A 21,195-nucleotide genomic window follows, 5' to 3' on the forward strand; every position below is an offset into this window, starting at 1 on the left:
GGAATATTTTAATGATGAAATAAGATATGGCATGTGTCTGGCAAACACAGTCTCCATAATCATTCCCACCATTCCCTGGGGATTATGGTACAGTGCATCTTGTATTAACTCCACGGCCATGAGACAATGCAAAGAACACAAAACTTTTCAACAATATAAACACCATATATCTTCAAAATATTGTGAGAAAAGTAAATTTTGACAGGCTAAAAAAACAAATATATACATAAAGGCACATGTAACCAGAATTCTACAAAAAAAAAAAATTCTCTTAAGTGGAGGAATTTTTCTTGCTCTACAACTAAATGAAACTGCCCTAATCTGAAAGACAAATAGCCCTGTGAAAATCTACACCTATGCTTTTCCCATAAAGTACTTCCTTATTTATATAAGTTTTGTAATTTACTTTAAAATCATAACAAACGAATCCAACTCACTTGTTGCTCAAGGGAGTTGCACAAAGAACCATTCTTTAGCAAACTCATCATAAACCACATTATTTCTAGTGCTAATTAAAGGGAATTATGCTTCATTGAGATTTGTGTAAGACTCTCCTGTTAATAAAATAACAGTGCTATAGGCAATCAACTTATTTTAAAGGACATTCTAGAAAACTGACTTTTAACACACTAGTGACCTGAAATACAGAGCCCAAGTTCCCTTTCAATGTTGTAACAAGGTAAAGTATCATTTTCTTTGATTGAGGTGGAACTTGTACCAAAACAGCTTGTGAGGTTTTCAAAAAGGTCAATTAGGAACAGGAAAGGCATCAATGGGTGTGAACCAAAAAAGTGCAACAATTCAGATAGGAAATTTTACCTATGTTTACAAGGCAATGCACTTCAGTTCAGTACAGCTCATACTGACTGGGCTGGGTGCAGCCGGGGTGGGGGGCGATTTTTAAAACAAGATTATTACATTTTGAACATAATCCAAAGTGAACAATCATCAATGGCCAAAGTGCTTTTAAATGTTGAGAGCAGATATGGGAGCTCCAGTTAGGCAGTGAGGACTTCCCTTACACCCAATCTTACCTAACCGTGAACCTCTTTCTCCAGGACTGACTAGAGACTCGACTTCCCAGCACTGCTCATTCCCCTGGTCTGCACAGTCACAAGTGCCTAACAAGTACATACGCTGTACTGCTCAATGCCTTTATCATCCCAGCCATCTAAAGCATTCTCAAAAACCTATGTAAATTCAAACAACAAAAACAAAATTATTTTTTCTAAAAGTTTTTATTACGAATAATGCATTTCTGGGGGGGAGTTGAGTTCGTTTTGCTTTGTTTTAAGACAGTCTTACTCTGTTGCTCAGGCCAGAATGCAGTGGCATGATCTCGGCTCACTGTAACCTCCACATCTCGGGTTCAAGCAATTCTTGTGCCTCACGCACCTGAGTAGCTGGGATTACAGGTGTGCACCACCATGTCTGGCTAATTTTTTTTTTTTTTGTACTTTTAGTGAGATGGGTTTCGCCATGTTGCTCAGGCTGGTCTCGAACTCCTGGCCTCAAGTGATCCACCTGCTTTGGCCTCCCAAAATGCTGGGATTGCAGATGTGAGCCACTGTGCCCGGCCACACATCTGTGATAGAAATAATATCAATTAAAAAACTTTATTTGTGTATGTATATGTACTTACTGAGAAAAGCCCCTTAAAAATGCCAAGGACTATCTTTGCTGTACATAATGTAACTCAGAAGAAAATTTTACTATGTAAAGTTATTACAGAGGTACAGTTACTATCTTTGCTTTTATATAAAAGTATTCGATATTTTTAACTAATTTCCTGTTAAGCCTTTAAAAGGATAGAAAGTGTAATAAAAACATTGTTTCTGTGGGAAAAATAATAACCACTTTTTTTTTTTTTTTTTTGAGATGGAGTCTTGCTCTGTCCCCCAGGCTGGAGTTCAGTGGCGCGATCTCGGCTCATTGCAAGCTCCACCTCCCAGGTTCATGCCATTCTCCTGCCTCAGCCTCCCGAGTAGCTGGGACTACAGGCGCCTGCCAACACACCCAGCTAATTTTTTGTATTTTTAGTAGAGACAGGGTTTCACGGTGTTAGCCAGGATGATCTCGATCTCCTGACCTCGTGATTCGCCCATCTCGGCCTCCCAAAGTGCTGGGATTACAGGCGTGAGCCACCACGCCCAGCCAATAACCGCTTTTACAGTGACCACTTCATGGCATATTTTCTTTTTTTCTTTTAAGTTCCAGGATACATATGCAGAATGTGCAGGATTGTTACATAGGTATACATATGCCGGATTGTTACATAGGTATACATATGCCAGATTGTTACATAGGTATACATATGCCATGGTGGTTTGCTGCACCTATCAACCCATAATCTAGGTTTTAAGCCCCACATGCATTAGGTATTTGTCCTAACGCTCTCCCTCCCCTTCCGTTCCACCCCCAACAGGCCATGGTGTGTGTTGTTCCCCTCCCTGTATCCATGTGTTCTCATCGTTCAACTTCCACTTATGAGTGAGAACATGCAGTGTTTGGTTTTCTGTTCCTGTGTTAGGTTGCTGAGAATGATGGTTTCCAGCTTCATCCATGTCCCTGCAGAGGACATGTTCTCATTCCTTTTTATGATTGCATAGTGTTCCATGGTATATATGTACCACATTTTCTTTATCCAGTCTTTCATTGGTGGGTATTTGGGTTGGTTCCATGTCTTTGCCATTGTGAATTGCACTGTAATAAACACATGTGAGCATGTGTCTTTATAGTCAAATGATTTATATTCCTTTAGGTATATACCCAGTAATGGGATTGCGTGTCAAATGGTATTTCTGGTTCTAGATCCTTGAGGAATCGCCACACTGTATTCCACAATGGTTGAACTAATTTACATTCACACCAACAACATAAAAGCATTCTTGTTTCTCCACAGCCTCGCCAACATCTACTGTTTCTTGACTTTTTAATAATTGTCATTCTGACTGGTGTGAGATGGTATCTCATTATGGTTTTGATTTGCATTTCTCTAATGATCAGTGCTGTTGAGCTTTTTTTCATATGTTTGTTGGTCGCATAAATGTCTTCTTTTGAGAAGTGTCTGTTCATATACTTTGCCCAGTTTTTGATTTTTTTTTTTTACCTTGTAAATTTATTTAAGTTCCTTGTAGATTCTGGATATTAGACCTTGTCAGATGGGTAGATTTCACAAATTTTCTCCCATTCTGTAGGCTGCCTGTTCACTCTGATGATACTTTCTTTTGCTGTACAGAACTTCTTTAGTTTAATTAGATACGATTTGTCAATTTTTGCTTTTGTTGCTATTGCTTTTGGTGTTTCCGTCACGAAATCTTTGCCCATGCCTATGTCCTGAATGGTACTGCCTTGGTTTTCTTCTAGGGATTTTATGGTTTTCAGTTTTACATTTAAGTCTTTAATCTATCTTGAGTTAATGTTTGTATAAAGTGCAAGGAAGGGGTCCAGTTTCAGTTTTCTGCACATGGCTAGCCAGTTTTCCCAGCACCATTTATTAAACAGGGAATCCTTTCCCCATTGCTTGTTTTTGGCAGGTTTGTCAAAGGTCAGGTGGCTGTAGATGTGTGGTGTTATTTCTGAGATCTCTGTTCCACTCCATCAGTCTATACACCTGGTTTTGGTACCAGTACCATGCTGTTTTGATTACTGTAGTCTTGCAGTATAGTTTGAAGTCAGGTAGCATGATGTCACCAGCTTTTTTCTTTTTGCTTAGAATTGTCTTGGCTATACAGGCTCTTTTTTGGTTCCATATGAAATTCAAAGTAGTTTTTCTAATTCTGTGAAGAATGTCAATGGTAGTTTAATGGGAATAGCATTTTATATATATAATGCTATATAAATTACTTTGGGCAGTATGGCCATTTTCACGATATTGATTCTTCCTACTCATGAGCATGGAATGTTTTTCCATTTGTTTGTATCCTCTCTTATTTCCTTGAGCAGTGGTTTGTAGTTCTCCTTGAAGAGGCCCTTCACTTCCCTTGTTAGCTATATTCCCAGCTATTTTATTCCCTTTGTAGCAATTGTGAATGGGAGTTTATTCAAGATTTGGTCCATTGACTAGCATACTTTAAATAAGTCAATGTTACAGTAAATTATATCTCAATAAAGCTTTTTTTTAATGCAAGAGAGTAAAATCCCTCCCTTACATTTAACCATTAATTTGTGAGGATCTGATGCTTAGAGGTAACGTAGCCATCTGGCAATCATGAGTAAACAAAGCAAAGAGGAAAAGCGAAAATGCCGAAATAGCTTAGCAGAAAAACAGAAAGAAATTGGCCTGTGGAAATATGGCTGAGTGGCCACATAAACTGACAGTGGCACCACCCTTCAGGAGTTCCTATAATGTGAGAGGAAATATTTCCTACTATTTCTTAGTGGTGTCTTCCATTGTTTACCTAAAACCAATGCACTCATACAATGGAGAAATACGATACTGAGCAAAAACACTCCATTGGGTACTCATATCAAATCCTTTAGATGTATGCATAGCAAACACAAATAAAATAAAATTTTCATTGTGTATTTTCATTACAATCCAAATGTTGGCTTCTGACAGAAAAGTAATATTTCTTAAAAATAAAATTGTGTCTAACGATAAGTAAATTGAGCTTTTTGCTCTGATCTAGAGCTTTTTGCTCTGATCTAGAAATTTTTCACACAAAAAAACTAAAAGGTATTTTCTGTATCATCATTTTACAGTATCCCCAAAAATAAAGACATGAAGAATATAAACCAACTATGAATGATCATAAAATGTATTATCAGCTAAAGCAATTTTAAGAGTCTAAACCTAATCCCAAATCTCTTATTTTCACATCAATATTTCCTAATAATCAAGCAGTAGATCTTATTATTAGTAGTTTATTATTGTGAGTAGCTTAATAAGTTTCAAGAATGGATTGATTACTGATGTGGATAAGGACAACATATGCTACTATTTTAGCGACAATCATAATATGCAAAGTGGGAGCATATAATAGCCATTACCTAGCATCAGAAATATAATATCCCTTTGGTGAAGTACTGCATGATTAGACTTGCTCAGAAACATTACATATTCCTATAATACCAATAAGCATTGGTGATAGGATGCCAAATTAAAACAGCAACCGTTACCCCATGACATTGGATAAAGAACAGATACTGTGTGTTCTTATATTAACTCATTTACTTAGAGCTAGACTATTTTTAAATAGATAAATAAGTAAATATCAGCTGCTGCAATAAATCTCATTCTCTGACCTCTCTTCTGAGTTACAGATACACTTTTCCAGCCCTTTCCTGGGCATTTCCACAGAATAAATGGCAACTGTCAAATTCAAAACATATCAAATTACATACCACAGTTTTCCAACAAAATAGTCCCCGTTTCTGACAATCCTTAGGAGCTCTGCCATCCTTTCAGTTACCAAGACTCAAATCTTAGAGGAACCAAAAGCTCCTCTTTTCCCTGATCTCCAAACAATCAAAGCTCGGTAAGCTCTCCACATTCTTCTCTCCCCACACTGGTTCTAACACTCGTTCTTTTTCCTTTTGTCAAGGCCATCATCCCATTTCACGTCATCTGAATGTCAGATCTGATTTTTTGCCATGATTTCCTAAAGGGCATCACCTCTTATGACCAAAGTAATTGGTTACATTTCACTTCATTAGAAGGAAAAGTTTGTAAGGGAAGTGATTTCCGCATATCTTTTCACTAATGTGTTATCCTAATACCTAAAACTGCCTAGAGCATACACAGAAGACACTCAATAAATATTTAGTGAATAAAATAAATTTCATAACTGTGTAATGTTGAACAGTGATGCTCCACTGCTCTTGGTCAAATAACATATATACATCACACATCTGACCAACTCCATTCAAGAGCTTCCGTTCTTTGTCCCCAACCTACCATTCTAAATTTATCTTAACTAATTTCTAGATCCTCCAAATCCAGCCAAAATAGACTATTATAAAACAGTTATATTTAATTTTATACATATACGGTATACATGTAATAATAGCTATATATATATTTATATGCCATTAAATTACTACAAAATGCTATGGAGAAAAACAAATTAGAGAAGGTGGACACAGGTTCCAAGTAGATTAAGGAAAGTTTAGGTTGGCCTCACAGATTATGTGGCATTTGAACACAGATTCAAAGATGCTAAAGAAGCAAGCCATGTGGCTATCTGGGGGCAAGGTGGGAGGAGGAAATCCTCTAGACACAGGACATAGCACAGGCAAAGGCCCCTAGGTGGGAGACGGACGTCTCTGTCCTCTTTACATCCTCAACACCTGTCACTATGCCTAGAACCTTCTCATCTACTCTTTTGCCCATCTTATGTATAGCCCACTATATGCCAGGAACTAAAATTCTATTAAAAGTCAAGCCAAACTTTCAAACATAAAATTCCTAGAATTTAGTTTTGAGTTTAATTACATGAAAACCTCAACCACTCACGCATTCAGCATGACCATATTTGACCTTGAAAACTTTCTCCCAATTCCCTTTCCCTCCCGACACTGCCATGTCATTTAAAAACATACGGGTCTCCTGAGCCTCATGCTCAAAATCGCAGTTCATGCATAACACTATGTACATGCTCACTGAATATTATTCTGAAAAATAACATCGTATTTGGTCAGCCCAATTTCATACCTCCTATCTTTGTCCATACCCCAAATAAGAAGGTTAGAAGAGAAGGCCAAAGTCATCTGCCATTCTTTCAAATCTTTGCCCAACTCCCTGCTGCCCGCCATAAAACTCAAAATTTATTCAATAATGCATTCAAAATGCTTCTGAAATTAGAGTAGAGCAATCAAGTATAATTTTTCCTACAAAGAAGGCTCAAATTTAAATGTACTCAAGAAACAAAAGTCTAGTTGTCCCAAGGCTTTTTAGCTCCCTTCACATCAGTAATGCCAGTAGGACAAATCCTAATAATCTAAAATAGAATTATGTAGTGCTTACACAATACTGGCTTTCACATCAATGTCAAAGTTAAGTCTCTATTAAAATTTAGATATGGGTAAATGTAAAATATCCATGTAATTTGATGCATCTTCATTTGTGGGTTTCATACTCAATATTCCTTATCTTTATATTCTATTTTAAAAAATTTATAAAGATATAGAAAGTTATAAGAGCCCCCAGGTGCACTGATGGGATATGTACATCTACACTGAAAAACAGCATGAACAATAAGAAGGGTGTGACAGAAAGGGAGAGATTTCAGGACCATCAATTGACAACAGCAAGCTGTGGTGATTCCAAGGAGTGTAGATATCAAGAAAAAGTCCCTCAAAAAGACACCCCCAAAAGGGGAGGTTCTGCTGGTGTTGCCTCGGAAACTCAGGCAGAGGCATATGGTACCCTGTGAATATCAATACGTTAAGACCATCGGACTTTAAATGGGGATAGAAATTCCAAAGCTGAATCCTTTCCCTTGAGAATACAAAGCAATTCCAATTAGCAATAAATAAATGCTAAAATCTACTAATCCTTAGTTTAATTCACTCTTCTGTTGTGGGGAGGGAGATCAGCACTGTTCTGAGTAGGACTCAAATTATACAAAGCATAGTATAGCTTCAAACATTTTAATCTCCTCACCCTACCTAGAGCTAAGGATATATTTATAACTTTTCAAGGAACCGCAACCCCAACTACTACAGGTTGAGCATCCCAAATCCAAAAATCTCTACTCCAAAATATTCCAGTGAGCATTTCTTTTGAGTATCATGTTGGCACTAAAAAGTTTCAGATTTGGGAGCTTCTAGAGTTCAGATTTTCACATTTGGGATGCTGAACTAGTGAATATATGAATATATTGCAAATATTCCAAACTGTGAAAAAAATTCAAAATCCAAAATACTTCTGGTCCCAAGCATTCCAGATAGGGCTACTCAACCTATATTGTTCTTTAACTAATTTGAAACTGAATGGAATTAAAAGCAACATGGCTCAGGGTGGTGGTTCACACCTGTAATCCCAGCACTTCGGGAGGCTGAGGCAGGCAGACCACTTGAGGTCAGGAGTTCAAGACCAGCCTGGGCAACATGGAAAAACCCCGTCTCTACACCAAAATAAAAAAAAAAAATTAGCCATGCATAGTGGCACGCACTTAGAGTCCCAGCTACTCAGGAGACTGAGGTGGGAGGATGGCTTGAGCCCAACAGGCGGAGGCTGCAGTGAGCCAAGATCACTTCACTGCACTCCAGTCTGAGTGATAGAGTAAGACCCTATCTCGAAAAAATAAATAAAAATAAAAACAATATGGATAGTAGTGAAAGTGACACTATTGTTAAAATAGTTAAAATTCATCAGCTTCCTTCATAATGGTACCTCACTTTCCAACTCCCTTTTTTTTCTATTAAGTGTACCACGATTATTCCAATAATTTCATTCCAATAATATTCCATTTCTCAAGTTTCATTTCTCAGCATCCTTTTGGCTTTTTCTGAACACTCCTCAAGCCGACTCCATTTATCCTCAACTGCATCTCTCACACCACCTCTTCTTTTGCCACCCACATCTTTTTTTCCCATTCACATTCCACCACCATAGTCCACTCGCTGACATCATCTACCTGCTTAAAAGTGCTAGTAGTTCTCGGTTGCCTCATCAAGGTAGCATCTCATTCTCAGGAAGGAGTTAGGCCCTCCTCAACTTGACTCCAGGACCCTCTGGGGTTACCTCTTGTGCCCCTTCCCACACAGCGCGAGGAGACCAGCATTTCTGCCCTGCCTCATGCTACTTTCCCATCCTGAAATGGTCTCCCCAGCCTTATTTACCCAGCGAACTCCTACTCAGTCATCAAGGCCCAGCTCCAACAGCCATTCCCTTCTAGAGTATTCTCTGAGCCCAGTAAAAATCAGTTACTCTCTGATCTGTGTTCTTTATATCCCATTCCCTAGGGCTTTTTTCATACATAGTAGCCACAGTCGCTTTTGAATAGGCCTGCCACACCATGGGAATGTGAACTGTGGCCTAGATTATCTCTCACGGTCATACCCTCAGCACCAGCCACAGTGGCAAACACACAGCAGTGGCTTCCTGAGTGTGTTTTGAACTGATTTACATTGTCACTTAACCCTTTAATCGTTATCTTTTCACATGTTTCTGTCTTACTTCCACCTCTTTAAACCAGACTGTAGAATCATTAAACACAAATGTTGTTTTTTTACATTCTATATTTCTCACAGGGTTTGGCTTTAAACATAGACACTTAAAACTTGTTTGCTGAATGGTATATGCCACTCTACCATCTCCCTCCCTAACAGACTCAAAACTCAGTAAACAGCCTGTGGAAGAGAAAGAGCAACCACAGAACATCCCATTGCAGCTCAGCTGAGGAGAAGGTGACAGACCATGGCCAACGGTACAGCCTTGATTCCACTATGACCCACACCACTGCCTGTATGTAGACCCCTTTAATATAGTCAGTCTCTAGATCAGTTAGAGTAGAAAACAGCAAGATTGGGAACACAGTTAAACAAACCACGTCAGCGCTGGTAAGTTAATTAGGAACAATGCCCACTGATAAAAATCTGTAATATTTGTTCTCCGCAACAAGTTGGATAAGTGATATTTGTTTTTAAAAATCACTGCAAAATATTTCCAGTGCTGTACAACACAAATTTGAAAGAGGATTAGTGAGTTAAGCCCTGGACCAGGGTCACAGTCTTTGAAAAGTGAATCATCCATAAACCACCCTTAGTTATATCCATGGTTCAAATGGTGATCAGCTCAGGCCAAGATGGTAAATTGCACAAAAACCCACCCAAGTAAATTAGAAAAGAAAAAACGAATAAGCAAGCCCTGGATGATTCAAAATCCCTGTTTACCAAACCCTACTGCTAAATTATTTTAGAAAGTAGAAAACTATGTTACTCTTAGATAACAATGGAGCAAAACAAAAAGGGATGTACAAAATCCCAGATGGCTAAAATGAACAAACCTGTAGAGAAAGGAAACAACGTTTCCTTTACTGATTCCCAGAGCTTTGTCCTCTTGCTAGTGTCCAGTGCCAGTGAGCTTTAAAGGGTAAGTGGGGAATTTGAGAGAGTCATCAATCTTACTAATGGGACCGCTGCTTCCCTATTCCTGGTTTCTGTAAGGAGGGGTTTTCCCTGAACAAAGCTGGCTTTCCTCTCTGCTCCTTCAACCAACTCCTCCTCCTGTATTCTGTTTCAACTGTTGTGAAATCTGAGCTACTCTTAGGGAGCAGACTCATAAATCCTACCTGGAACACCCCCAGCCCCCCACCTCCCTATCTTTCCCGCCCCTGCCTAATTCTGGACAGACACTCTTCTCTCGAATTAAGCTATGTCTCCAGTATCGTTCTGGCCACAATAGAGGTGATGTTTTGTTCTCCATCTGATGACTCTAAGAATACCTTCTTTCCTAATTTGTTCAGAACTCAGGCTAGGGAGAAGGGATCTCTTTATTGGATCTCCTCTGAGAACTCACCAATTTATAGTTCCCAAGGAATATTCCTGGAAAATGCATTAACTCTGGAGCCAAATAAACTGGTTCCACTGAATAAACTCTCATCCAGAGGTTTAAGTGATTCATTAAGCTGAGTTTAGAGAATTTACTTGCCTTTGGGTTCCCAAGTGAAGACATTAATTGATGAAAAAGGGTCTACCTTTCATTTGTCAGGTCTTAGAATAAATGTCTTCCTTCTGTACTTAATGTTTATATTTCAACAACTTAAACTCAGGTTCTTCTATTCATTTCAGGTTTCTTAAAGAACAAAACTATACTGTCCTATGGTACAATATTTACATCCAATATACCTAATACTGCTCTTAAAATGTTTTTAGAAAGCACTTCAAGTGAATATCAGCTTTTGTTTAACAACATTTTCCACCATTACATGAGAAACTCAGTGCAAGGTGCTTCCAACATTACGCTATTCATTTTTTTTTTTTTTTTTTTTTGAGACAGAGTTTCGTTCTTGTTGCCCAGGTTGGAGTGCAATGATGCGATCTCAGGCCACACTACAACCTCCGCCTCCAGGGTTCAAGCGATTCTCCTGTCTCAGCTTCCATAGTAGCTGGGATTACAGGCACGTGCCTATACGCCCAGCTAATTTTTTTTATCTTTTAGTAGAGATGGTGTTTCACCATGTTGGTCAGGCTGGTTTTGAACTCCTGACCTCAGGTGATCCGCCCACCTCAGCCTCCCAAAATGCTAGGATTACAGGCATGAGCCGCCACACTCGGCCTAAACGATTAATTTTTATAGTCTCTTCCTGAGTTGTATAAGGGTAGGTAGAATTTTAATATCCTTATGTACTAATGAAGGAATTGAGGTTAAACAGTCAGAAAACAAATGTCATTGTGAACTGCAAGCAAAATGCCACTCTCCCTAACTAAGAATTTACATTGCCAGAGCAGGCTGTTGCCTAGGGAACCATGTCAGAAAAAGGTCCAGCATCTCAGAGGACTCACGGTATGTTGTTCTAGGCTTCTGTCACGAATTTTTGGTGTGTAGAACCCTACAAAGCTAAAAGAGAAAATGTATTCAAGCACAGCAAAGCAGTAGCAAGGGCGCAAATATCTTACTGACATCCCTGTGCCATTTTAAGCTGTCAATCTTAAATACCAGAAAAAAACAAAAAAAAGCAAAACATATGGTTTTTACACAGGTTAAAAACTTACAGAGTTAAAATCTCCTATCATCATTCGACTCAATTAGAAGTTTTATACTATTGCCCAATTATCTTTCTCAAGGCAATATTTATTTTCCTTGCAAAATACAGTGATAAAACAAATTTTGCTGTATATGCATGCATAATCATAATAAAAAGGTGTGTCAGGAAAAATGACCTGGAAATGTCATATTGATTAGACTTATAAAAATACAATATATTCGACTAAACAGGGAAGAAGTTTTAAAGAAAAAAGAAGACTTTACATTATTTTCTCCATTCATACTCTCTGCATTTCTTATTTATAGTAACAAAACGTTTTTTGTTTTATTTGTTTATTTTTAATTTTTTTTTGAGACATAGAGTCTTGCTCTGTCACCCAGGCTGGAGTGCAGTGGTGCAATCTCTGCTCACTGTAACCTCCACTTCCTAGGTTCAAGCGATATCGTGCCTTAGTCTCCGGTAGCTGGGACTACAGGGGCCTGCCACCATGCCCAGCTAATTTTTGTATTTTTAGTAGAGACAGGATTTTGCCATTTTGGCCAGGCTGGTCTCGAACTCCTAACCTCAGGTGATCTGCCTGCCTCAGCCTCCCAAAGTGCTGGGATTAAAAGCGTGAGCCACTGGCGCCCAATCCAAAACGCTTTTTGCATCCCCCTCAGGATGTTTTGACAAGATTTTTATCCTCACAATCCCAATCCCACCTTTGATGTTCCCCATCTCCTCCTAAAAATAGGAAACACAGCAGGGTTTACTCTTCGCTGACCTCTGAGCTAATGTCTAGCCCTTTTTCATAGATAAGTTTTAAAGGCAGGTTGGAAAAGGTTTACTAGCTTGCCTGAGATTGCAGAGGTTAGATGTAAATCTAGGTTTTTTTCAACTTTGGGCCCTAAATTCACCAACTACATCATTCAGACTTCCTCCCACACTGCCAGAGTCCTCAGGGAGGATGTCACAGGGGTCCCAGGTTCTCTAGCATCTCTTCAGAACCTACACCTTTCTTAACTCTTCCCCATCAAGAAAATTTTCCTACCCTGTGTCTGATTCTCATTTTGTTGGGTTACTTAAGTTAGTCTAGCCTACAGTGACCCGTGACTGGTTATATCTAGCACAATGTCTTTCACATAGTAGTTGATAAATATTTTGTGTGGTTGACAGTCATTCACATCTCAAACAACGTATTTGCATTCTAAGAAATGTCTTCAAAATCTTCCTCTAATTAGCTTCTGATGACCTGAATCTGCATACTGCACAGGCAGGTTAGGTGAGTGAGGTCTTTTCAATGTTACAGTAACACAGTTTTGCTTTCCGTGGTTTCAGTTAACTCTGATCCAAAAATATTAAATGGAAAATTGCAGAAATAAACAGTTCATATGTTTTAAATTCTGAGTAGTGTGATGAAATCGCATGCCATGCTGCTACATCTCGTCCAGAGCATGAATCCTTCCTCTGTCCAGCGTCTCCACACTGTACACGCTCCCTGCCCATCAGCCACTTCAGAGTCTTCTCAGAGATCAGATTCACTGTCATGGTACCACAGCAGTGCTCATGTTTAAGTAACCCTTATTTTACTTAATAACAGTCCTAAAGTGTAGAAGTAGTGATGTTGGCATATTGTTATAATTGTTCTGTTTTATTATTGGTTCTCATTAATCTCTTACTGTGCCTAATACATAAATTAAACTTTATCACAGGTACGTTTGTATAGGAAAAAACGAACTATTAATATACATAGGTTTGTTACTAGCTACAGTTTTAAGCACCTACTGGGAGTCTTGAAATGTATCCTCCACAGTTAAGGGGGTACTACTGTTATCTTCTAAAGCAGCAGTGCCCAACCTTTTTGGCATCAGGGACCAGTTTCATGGAAGACAATTTTTCCACAGACAGGGGGCAGGGGATGGTTTCAGGATGATTCAAGTGCATTACATTTATTGTGCACTTTATTTCTATTTTTATTACATTGTAATATATAAGGAAATAATTATACAACTCACCATAATGTAGAATCAGTGAGAGCCCTGAGCTTGTTTTCCTCCAACTAGATGGTCCCATCTGGGGGTGATGGGAGACAGTAACAGATCATCAGGCATTAAATTCTCATCAGGAGTGTGCAACGTAGATCCCTCACATGCGCAGTTCACAATAGGGTTCATGCTCCCATGAAAATTTAATGCCACCACTGATCCAACAGGAGGCGGACTCAGGAGGTAATGCTCACTGGCCCACCACTCACCTCGTGCTGTGCAGCCAGGTTCCTAACAGGCCAGGTACCAGTCCATGGCCCAGGACTTCAGGACCCCTGTTCTAAATACTCGCCCATTTAGAAAAAAAGTGAGTAGGAGAAAAATCACAAATTGCATTCGAACTCCCCCACTGCATGAAAAACTCCCTGAGTTGTCTATTGTACTCATAGCTGTCTCCTTAGCACTTAGTCCAGGGCCTAAATATGAAATACTTTGGATGGATGGATGGATGGATGGATGGACAGACAAATAAAAGAATGAATACATGGAGTTATTTAGATGGCCACCCAGTTATGGACTATATATTCAAATCAGAGGCTATTTATTATCTGAAAATATATTGACAGAAAATGTATTTTACTGCAGAATTTAGATCTGTCAGAACCCAATTGAAAATATTTTCTACTGCAGTATTTATAACCTTACCCATACATTAATTACATATTATAGGAACTAATTTTCAGTTTTTCTACACATCTGCCTTCTATCATAAAATCAGCTATAATATAAATGCTTTTTTGCAAATTTAGTTTGCCAAAACAACCTTTTGTATATCCTCAAACAATGGCAAAGAATGAACTACTAAAAGAAATACTAACAAATATAAAATCAAAGGTAGCTTCAAAGTGGCTTCTCAAAGGTCAAGTTGGCCTTATTCACTTCTGAGAGGGAATACAGCTAAAAGAACATTTCTGTTTGTTCAACATTGTAATTTATTTTCTACTCAGTAAACTGTGAGGTTTCTGCATGAAATGTAAAAATAAATATGCTGAATCAAAGCAGAAACCATGATTTTTATGAAGTAAAAATGCAAGTGTTCATTAGAATTCAGGAAACATAAAATTTGTTTGCTCTTTTTTTTTTTTTGCCAAGATGTGAGAGGGAGATTCTGCAATCATGACTTCTGGAGAGGCCACTGCACAAGGCTCTAACGCCTTCATCTGTTTATACACAGGCTCAATCTGCTAGCTCTATAGGAGATTCCAGGATACCAAATAATCATCATAATAATAATTATTACATTTAGAGACAAGTTGTTCCTTTTTTCTGGTCAAAATAATGAGACTTGCCAGAAAAGCTGAACACTCAAATTTCAAATCATTTCCTTTAGTGTCAGTCCTAACTCCTCTTAATACAAACCTTTCTTTTTACTCCCAAAGCAACCTCAATCCAAAGTATTAACTACAGCTGCAAATAAAATTTCAAACTAGAGTTGATTTTCCTGATAATAACTGGCTGTGGAAGGTGAAAAAAAGCACTGCCTAGAGCAGAAGTCAGTTCATGGGCCATTTCTGAGGTTGTGGCCCTGAGCTAACCTCCCGCCTCCCCAGACCGCAGTAAGCATCTCTGTGAAGTGGGCAGGAGTAGGCTATCTACTAAATCCACCACCCCTTCGACCCCATTCTTGGAGGTAGCAGGGATTCCAACTTTGCAACACACACCCCTCCTCTGCTGTCACAAAGCCACTCTAACTTCACAGCCTGTAAGGCAGGGGCAGGGTGCCACAGCCTCACTACCACCCTCCTGTGGAAGGTGAAAGCAGTCCCCTTCTGAATGTAGGGTGCTTACAGACATCAAAACTCCTTATATCATTAGGGGGTGCAAGGACAAAGCCCACTGTGTTGTCTCTCTGCAACTAAACCATAAGCAAAAAGAGCACCATAGAGGATAATCCTTAAATGAAATATTTAATTAACCAGATGATACTCTTCTTCATCCAGGCCATACATATGGTTTCCTATAAATGATCCTGTGCAATTTAACCTTTTGAACTCTTAGATTTCTTCTTTGCTAGATAGGAGTTTGGACTAGATGACCTTGAAAGGTCCTTTTAAATCTATATTTCTTTAATGATATATCTTGTATCTAATCTTCAGAATGTTCACTCTCAAACTAAAGTCAACCCATTACATTTCCTTGGAAAATCAATGGAAATCCCTTATTTTAGAAGAGGTTCAACAAACATGAAGCGCTATTTGAGATGTTCCTGAAAGTTAAATAACTTGAAAGGTCATAATTTCACTATTAACCAGGCAAACTCTTCCTGGGATCTCCTTAGAATAGTAAAATACATGAATAAAAATAAATCTTTCTGTGAGGTGAACATGCAAATGACTTGGGGAGCAGCAATCTTAAAGACCATTCACTTTTACTAAGAGAACACTAAATACTAGATGCTACCATGTGCCGCCTGGAAAGAGAAGAAGAAATGTGGGATATCTGGCGACCTGGCACAGGGGCCAAATATAGTTTAAGGATTAGCAATATATTATGAGATAAAGTCTTCAGAATATTTTTGTTGGCCTATTTTGCAACCAAGGCCTGGACTCTTCACAATTAAAGCATCTTGCTCTGTACGATGAATTTTTTTTCTATTTACCTAATGCACCCAACTTTCCATCAACAGCTGGTATGTGGCACAATCATCACTAAGTCCTTTCAGAGTACACAGAGCAACAGATGCTCTTTAAATACAATATAAAGAAAGATAACGGTCCAACATACAATATGGCTAGACCTCCTTCTTGGCAATTCACTCTTCAATCATAGCTTTTAGGCCCGGAAGGCAAGAAAGTCAGGCTCCCCATACATGATCTCCTGTTAGTCTGTGGGCAGGATCAGTGCCTATCCCTGACAAAATTATCATTCATCTGCAGTGATGCAAGAAAAATTGAAATAATATACATTTTTAAAAACCTAAATCTATCCAATTTATGAGTCCACGCCTTATTTCGAGATCACATCCTTCCTACATTTGGCTATTAAAGATCCTCTCTTTATAAAATGATGAAGACAGCAGAGAGTAATGTTCTTAACTGGAAAAATTAAAACTTGACACACTGTTGGTCTCCCCATCACTTTCGCCCAGGCTGGAGTGCAGTGGCGTGATCGCGGCTCACTGCAAGCTCCGCCTCCTGGGTTCACGCCATTCTCCTGCCTCAGCCTCCCGAGCAGCTGGGACTACAGGCGCCCGTCACCACACCCAGCTAATTTTTGCATTTTTAGTAGAACGGGGTTCCACCATATTAGCCAGGATGGTCTCGATCTCCTGACCTCGTGATCCGCCCGCCTCGGCCTCCCAAATGCTGGGATTACAGGTGTGAGCCACTGTGCCCATCCCCACTTTTTTGTAAATTGCACTGATCCAGATAAATCTAAATGCCTGAGAAGCTCTCTTCCCTGGAATTATGAGAGTAGCTATTCGTGCATAAAAATTCATCCTAATTTACCAAAAATTACACAGACGACAGAGTTAGGCTACTTTGAAGCAGCAAAGATGGCAGTGTCCACAAATGACACACGTAGAATATACAGCCTGAAAGCAGAATGTGAACCTGTGAGCCTAAATACCCAAGAGCCTTAAATCTGAAGTTAATGTGAAGGGAATAAACAGTTCCAGTGGAATGGTGAATGCATGGAGTGTACTAGTGTGTTAGCAAAATGGCAAAAAAAAAAAAAAAAAAATCATATAGCATTAAAGTTAGACTTCACAAGCTAAGACATCCAACAAAGTTCAAAGAAAATAAGGAGCTTTCCACAGCCACCAGAAGAACAAACACACAAGAATTAATTTTAGTTGAACTCAAACTTGTCTTAAATCAATAATCTTCTACTCACATTAATGTCTTGACTGAATATCACAATGCAAAACACCCACACATTATGGAAAAGGATTCCAGCTGGTGCTGGGTGCAGTGGCGCACAAATATAGTCCCAGCTACTCAGGAAGCTGAGGCAGGAGGGTCCCTTGAGACCAGCTCAAATGTACTCTGGGCAACATAGTGAGACCCTTTCAGGTAACAGGAGGAAAAATGCAGCATGATTATATCGTTCTCTCGCTAAGGCACTGTCATTTAAGCATAAACCTGGAGTATTCACAATAGAATTCAGATTTACCAGATGAGAGCATGATAAGCAGTGTGTCAGATGGCTGTGGAAAGATGTGTGTTTCTGAAACCTACAGGTATCAAGAAGGAAAAACACAAATACATCTTGCTTAGTGTAGAGCAGCAGTTTAAACCATTTAAAGTCCCAAATTGTGTTAAGTTTTGAAACCATGTCAGTGCTGACTACTGAGAGTATCAAAAATCTCTTTAGGGCTGTTGTTGTATTTATAGTTTCTAAAAGGTGAGGGAAGACAGCTCGATGGATTTCTATTAAAAGCTGTTCCTGGCCGGGCACGGTGGCTCATGCCTGTAATCCCAGCAATTTGGAAGGCTGAGACGGGCGGATCACCTGAGGTCAGGAGTTCGAGACCAGCCTGGTCAACATGGTGAACTACAAAATTTAGCCTGGTGTGCTGGCATGCACCTATTATCCCAGCTACCATGGAGGCTGAGGCACATAATCACCTGAAACTGGGAGGCGGAAGCTGCAGAGAGCCGAGACTGTGCCACTGCACTCTAGCCTGGGCGACAGGGCAAGACTCCATCTTAAAAAAAAAAAAAAAAGGTAATTCCTGTGTGTTCCATGTAACAGACAGAGTAAGTATTTACTTATAGTGTCTGTCTGTTTAACAAGCCAGCCATTTAATTTTCAATGAAATCAACAAAAAAGAAAAAGGTGCATGGATATGTGATTTTGAGAAAAAAAAAAAGTCAGTCTTAAAATGTAAGTAAAATATGGAACATGACCTCAAAAAAAACAAAAAACACTGGAAAAAAAACCATGTTCCCAAAAGGGTACCTGGTCTTACTCTACACTGTGCTGCTGGCCATGCCCCTGTGCTTGAGGTGGCCCTTGGTGGCAGTTCAGAACCAGGGGACCTGTAGTCCCCTGTATGAGCCAACTCGTCCCCAGTCCCAGGACGTTCTTCCACATGGAAACCCTCTCTCCTGTCTTTCACCATACCACAAGAGCCCTCTCCTCCTCAGAACCCACCTCAGTTTTCATAGTCTCCACAAAAATAAATCAATAAACAATCCTGGCTTGCAGAGATCTCCTTCTAGTTCTGCATAACCATAGCATTTATGCACTCAACAGGATAGAGCACTAAGCGAACACTGGATGACTGATAGAAGTATTTTCTCTGGAATTGGATCAGGGATAATCTGGGATAAAAAAGAATATAAATATTATTCACCACGTATTTTGGAAAAATCATAGTCAGCAATTCCATTATCCTAAATACAAATATTTCTGGAGAAACAAAGCCTCACTACCAGGATTTAATCTTCATTCAAAACAAACCATTACCTGTGCTTAATGGACCGGAGCTGTTGAAACGCCACCAAGTAACCGGACCAGTCTGGACATTCGGTCCGGAAATGCTATCTCAGTACAGAGCAAAGAGCACAGCTCGCTAATTACACTTCCTACAGCTTTTAAGTTCTGCATGTCACAAGCAAAGCCATGGAATTCTCATCCAGAAGTTCTCGCCTCCCCATTTACAGCTACCTTTCCCCAGAACTTTTGTTACTAGAGTCAGTCTTTGGGGGCTGAGATGAAATGATGAAATGGCCTTTCAAACCCAAAGAGGGAGGCAGGGCAAAGGCGTTGACAGTCCAGGGTGGTCCTGCCCCTCACTTTGTGACCCACGACCCAGTGGGGTTAACTGTCTTGGATTGTTTTGTGTCTTCTTTCCTTTTTGATGCATTCTGGTATGAATTTTTCCTTGTCAGGTTGGCTGAGGATGGGACAGGAGAGAGAGGTGACACAGAAGTGTCACAGGCAGTAGAAAGGAGAGGATGTCTATAGGCACTGAGCAAACAGCTCCTAGACAGGTAAGCTCTGGGGGCCTTCCCCACCAAGGCCTTTGAGAAAGTGCTTCTCCTTACTGTCCACGCCACTGCACACCTCCTCCACTCTTCAACACGCTGGTTTGGTTTTTTTCTCTCCAGCCTTAAAACATGGAACATTTCACTTCTAAGGTTCACGTCTTTTATTTTTAATGAAAGAGATATCCTGAGCTTCCAGAGATTTTTTTATTATAATTACAGTAATGCTGTCAAACACTTCAACAGAATCCTCTAAAATACATGTATCACTGACATAAAATTATACAGCCATGATTTCCAGCCACTGAAGTGGTACTGGATATTGCATCTGGTCATGAGCAATTTTATATTTAATATTAAGCACATGCACAGTTGTGAATGTCAAAAAAAAAGACTGGAAGACCAGCAGCCCCCAGAACATACTCTTACATGACACCAAAGGGCTATTTTCTGGGGTAAACTGAGGTTCCTTCTAGAAATATCATCAAGACCTGGACTGAATCCAACATCCCCTCACTTTCACCAGTGTGAACTGTCTATCTCCACTGTGCCTGGCAGTGGGCAAATGATGGGAGTAAAAAGGGGGCAAGAGGGAGCTTCGGTCCTCAGGAGCTCACAGGCAGCAAGAAAGACGCTGTGGAGACTAAATGGTACAACCCATGGGGCCAGCGCCGTGGCAGTGCCCTATCAAGCATACAGGGAGCAGAGAGAGAGAGATGAATTCTGCCTAGGGAAAAAACTAGAGGAAAGTCCCACAGAAGACATAAGATTTCAACTGGGTATCAAAGAAACAGCAGAAGTTAACTAAGAACATAAGTCGGGGAGGGAATTCTTTGGACAAAAGAATCATTCTCAAAAAATCTCTCTTTCTCCCTCCCTCCCCAAGTGGCTTGGGGTGAATAAAACCAACCCACCAATTTTAAACTAGCAAACCTACACTTTTCATTACTGTTGAGGTTTCTCCAATGGTTGCTTGTCTTCAGCTCGTCACCTATCCAAAGCATCCACAAAAATGACCTACTGAATTTGCAGAGGCAGAAGTTTTACAAGAATAGTAACACTAGGGTGAAATTTAATACTGTAGATTGCCTTTCTGGCCACGTGCTCATGCGCACACGCCAAGCCACGAGAGTAGACGGGAGGTTTCATGTGCTGCCCTAGGCTTCCATTGCATTAAGCATTTTTTAAATTTTAGTATAAACCGATAAAATTCAAGAGCTATGCATCTACTTTTAAACTAAATCATTTTCAGTAAATCGCTGAATACTTTATTCAGAAAACAAGATTTTTACAAGATGATTTGTTATTCTTACCTCCATGGGAAAAGCTTTGAAATTAACCGTGTGCTCAGAACCACGCTGGTTTTCTCTTCCCCAGTGAAATCTCACTTCGTACAGTTCAAATTCATGCCCTTGAGGCAATGGTCCTCCCGAAAGAACTGAAAAAGAAAATATATGTTACTGAATTATATCACACATTTACCTCAGCATTATAAACATTAGAGACTTTTTTTTTTTTCACCAAAATGCTCTCATGGGCTCTACAGATTAAATTCACAAAGCCAAAATGAGAAATTTATCA

The 21,195-nt window shown here is 39.5% G+C and overlaps 1 protein-coding gene across 1 annotated transcript in view; it reads right to left on the minus strand.

Annotated features, from left to right (window-relative positions):
- The window catches only part of CA8 (carbonic anhydrase 8), a 95,295-nt gene that overhangs the window by 58,852 nt on the left and 15,248 nt on the right, over positions 1 to 21,195 (minus strand). The window contains exon 3 of the mRNA XM_003809059.6: positions 20,928 to 21,052. Coding sequence (XP_003809107.1) covers positions 20,928 to 21,052 — 125 coding nt within the window. The remainder of the gene's footprint in view (positions 1 to 20,927; positions 21,053 to 21,195) is intronic.

This window comes from Pan paniscus, chromosome 7, assembly GCF_029289425.2.
Source record: "Pan paniscus chromosome 7, NHGRI_mPanPan1-v2.0_pri, whole genome shotgun sequence".
In the NCBI taxonomy this organism is placed as follows: Eukaryota; Metazoa; Chordata; class Mammalia; order Primates; family Hominidae; genus Pan; species Pan paniscus.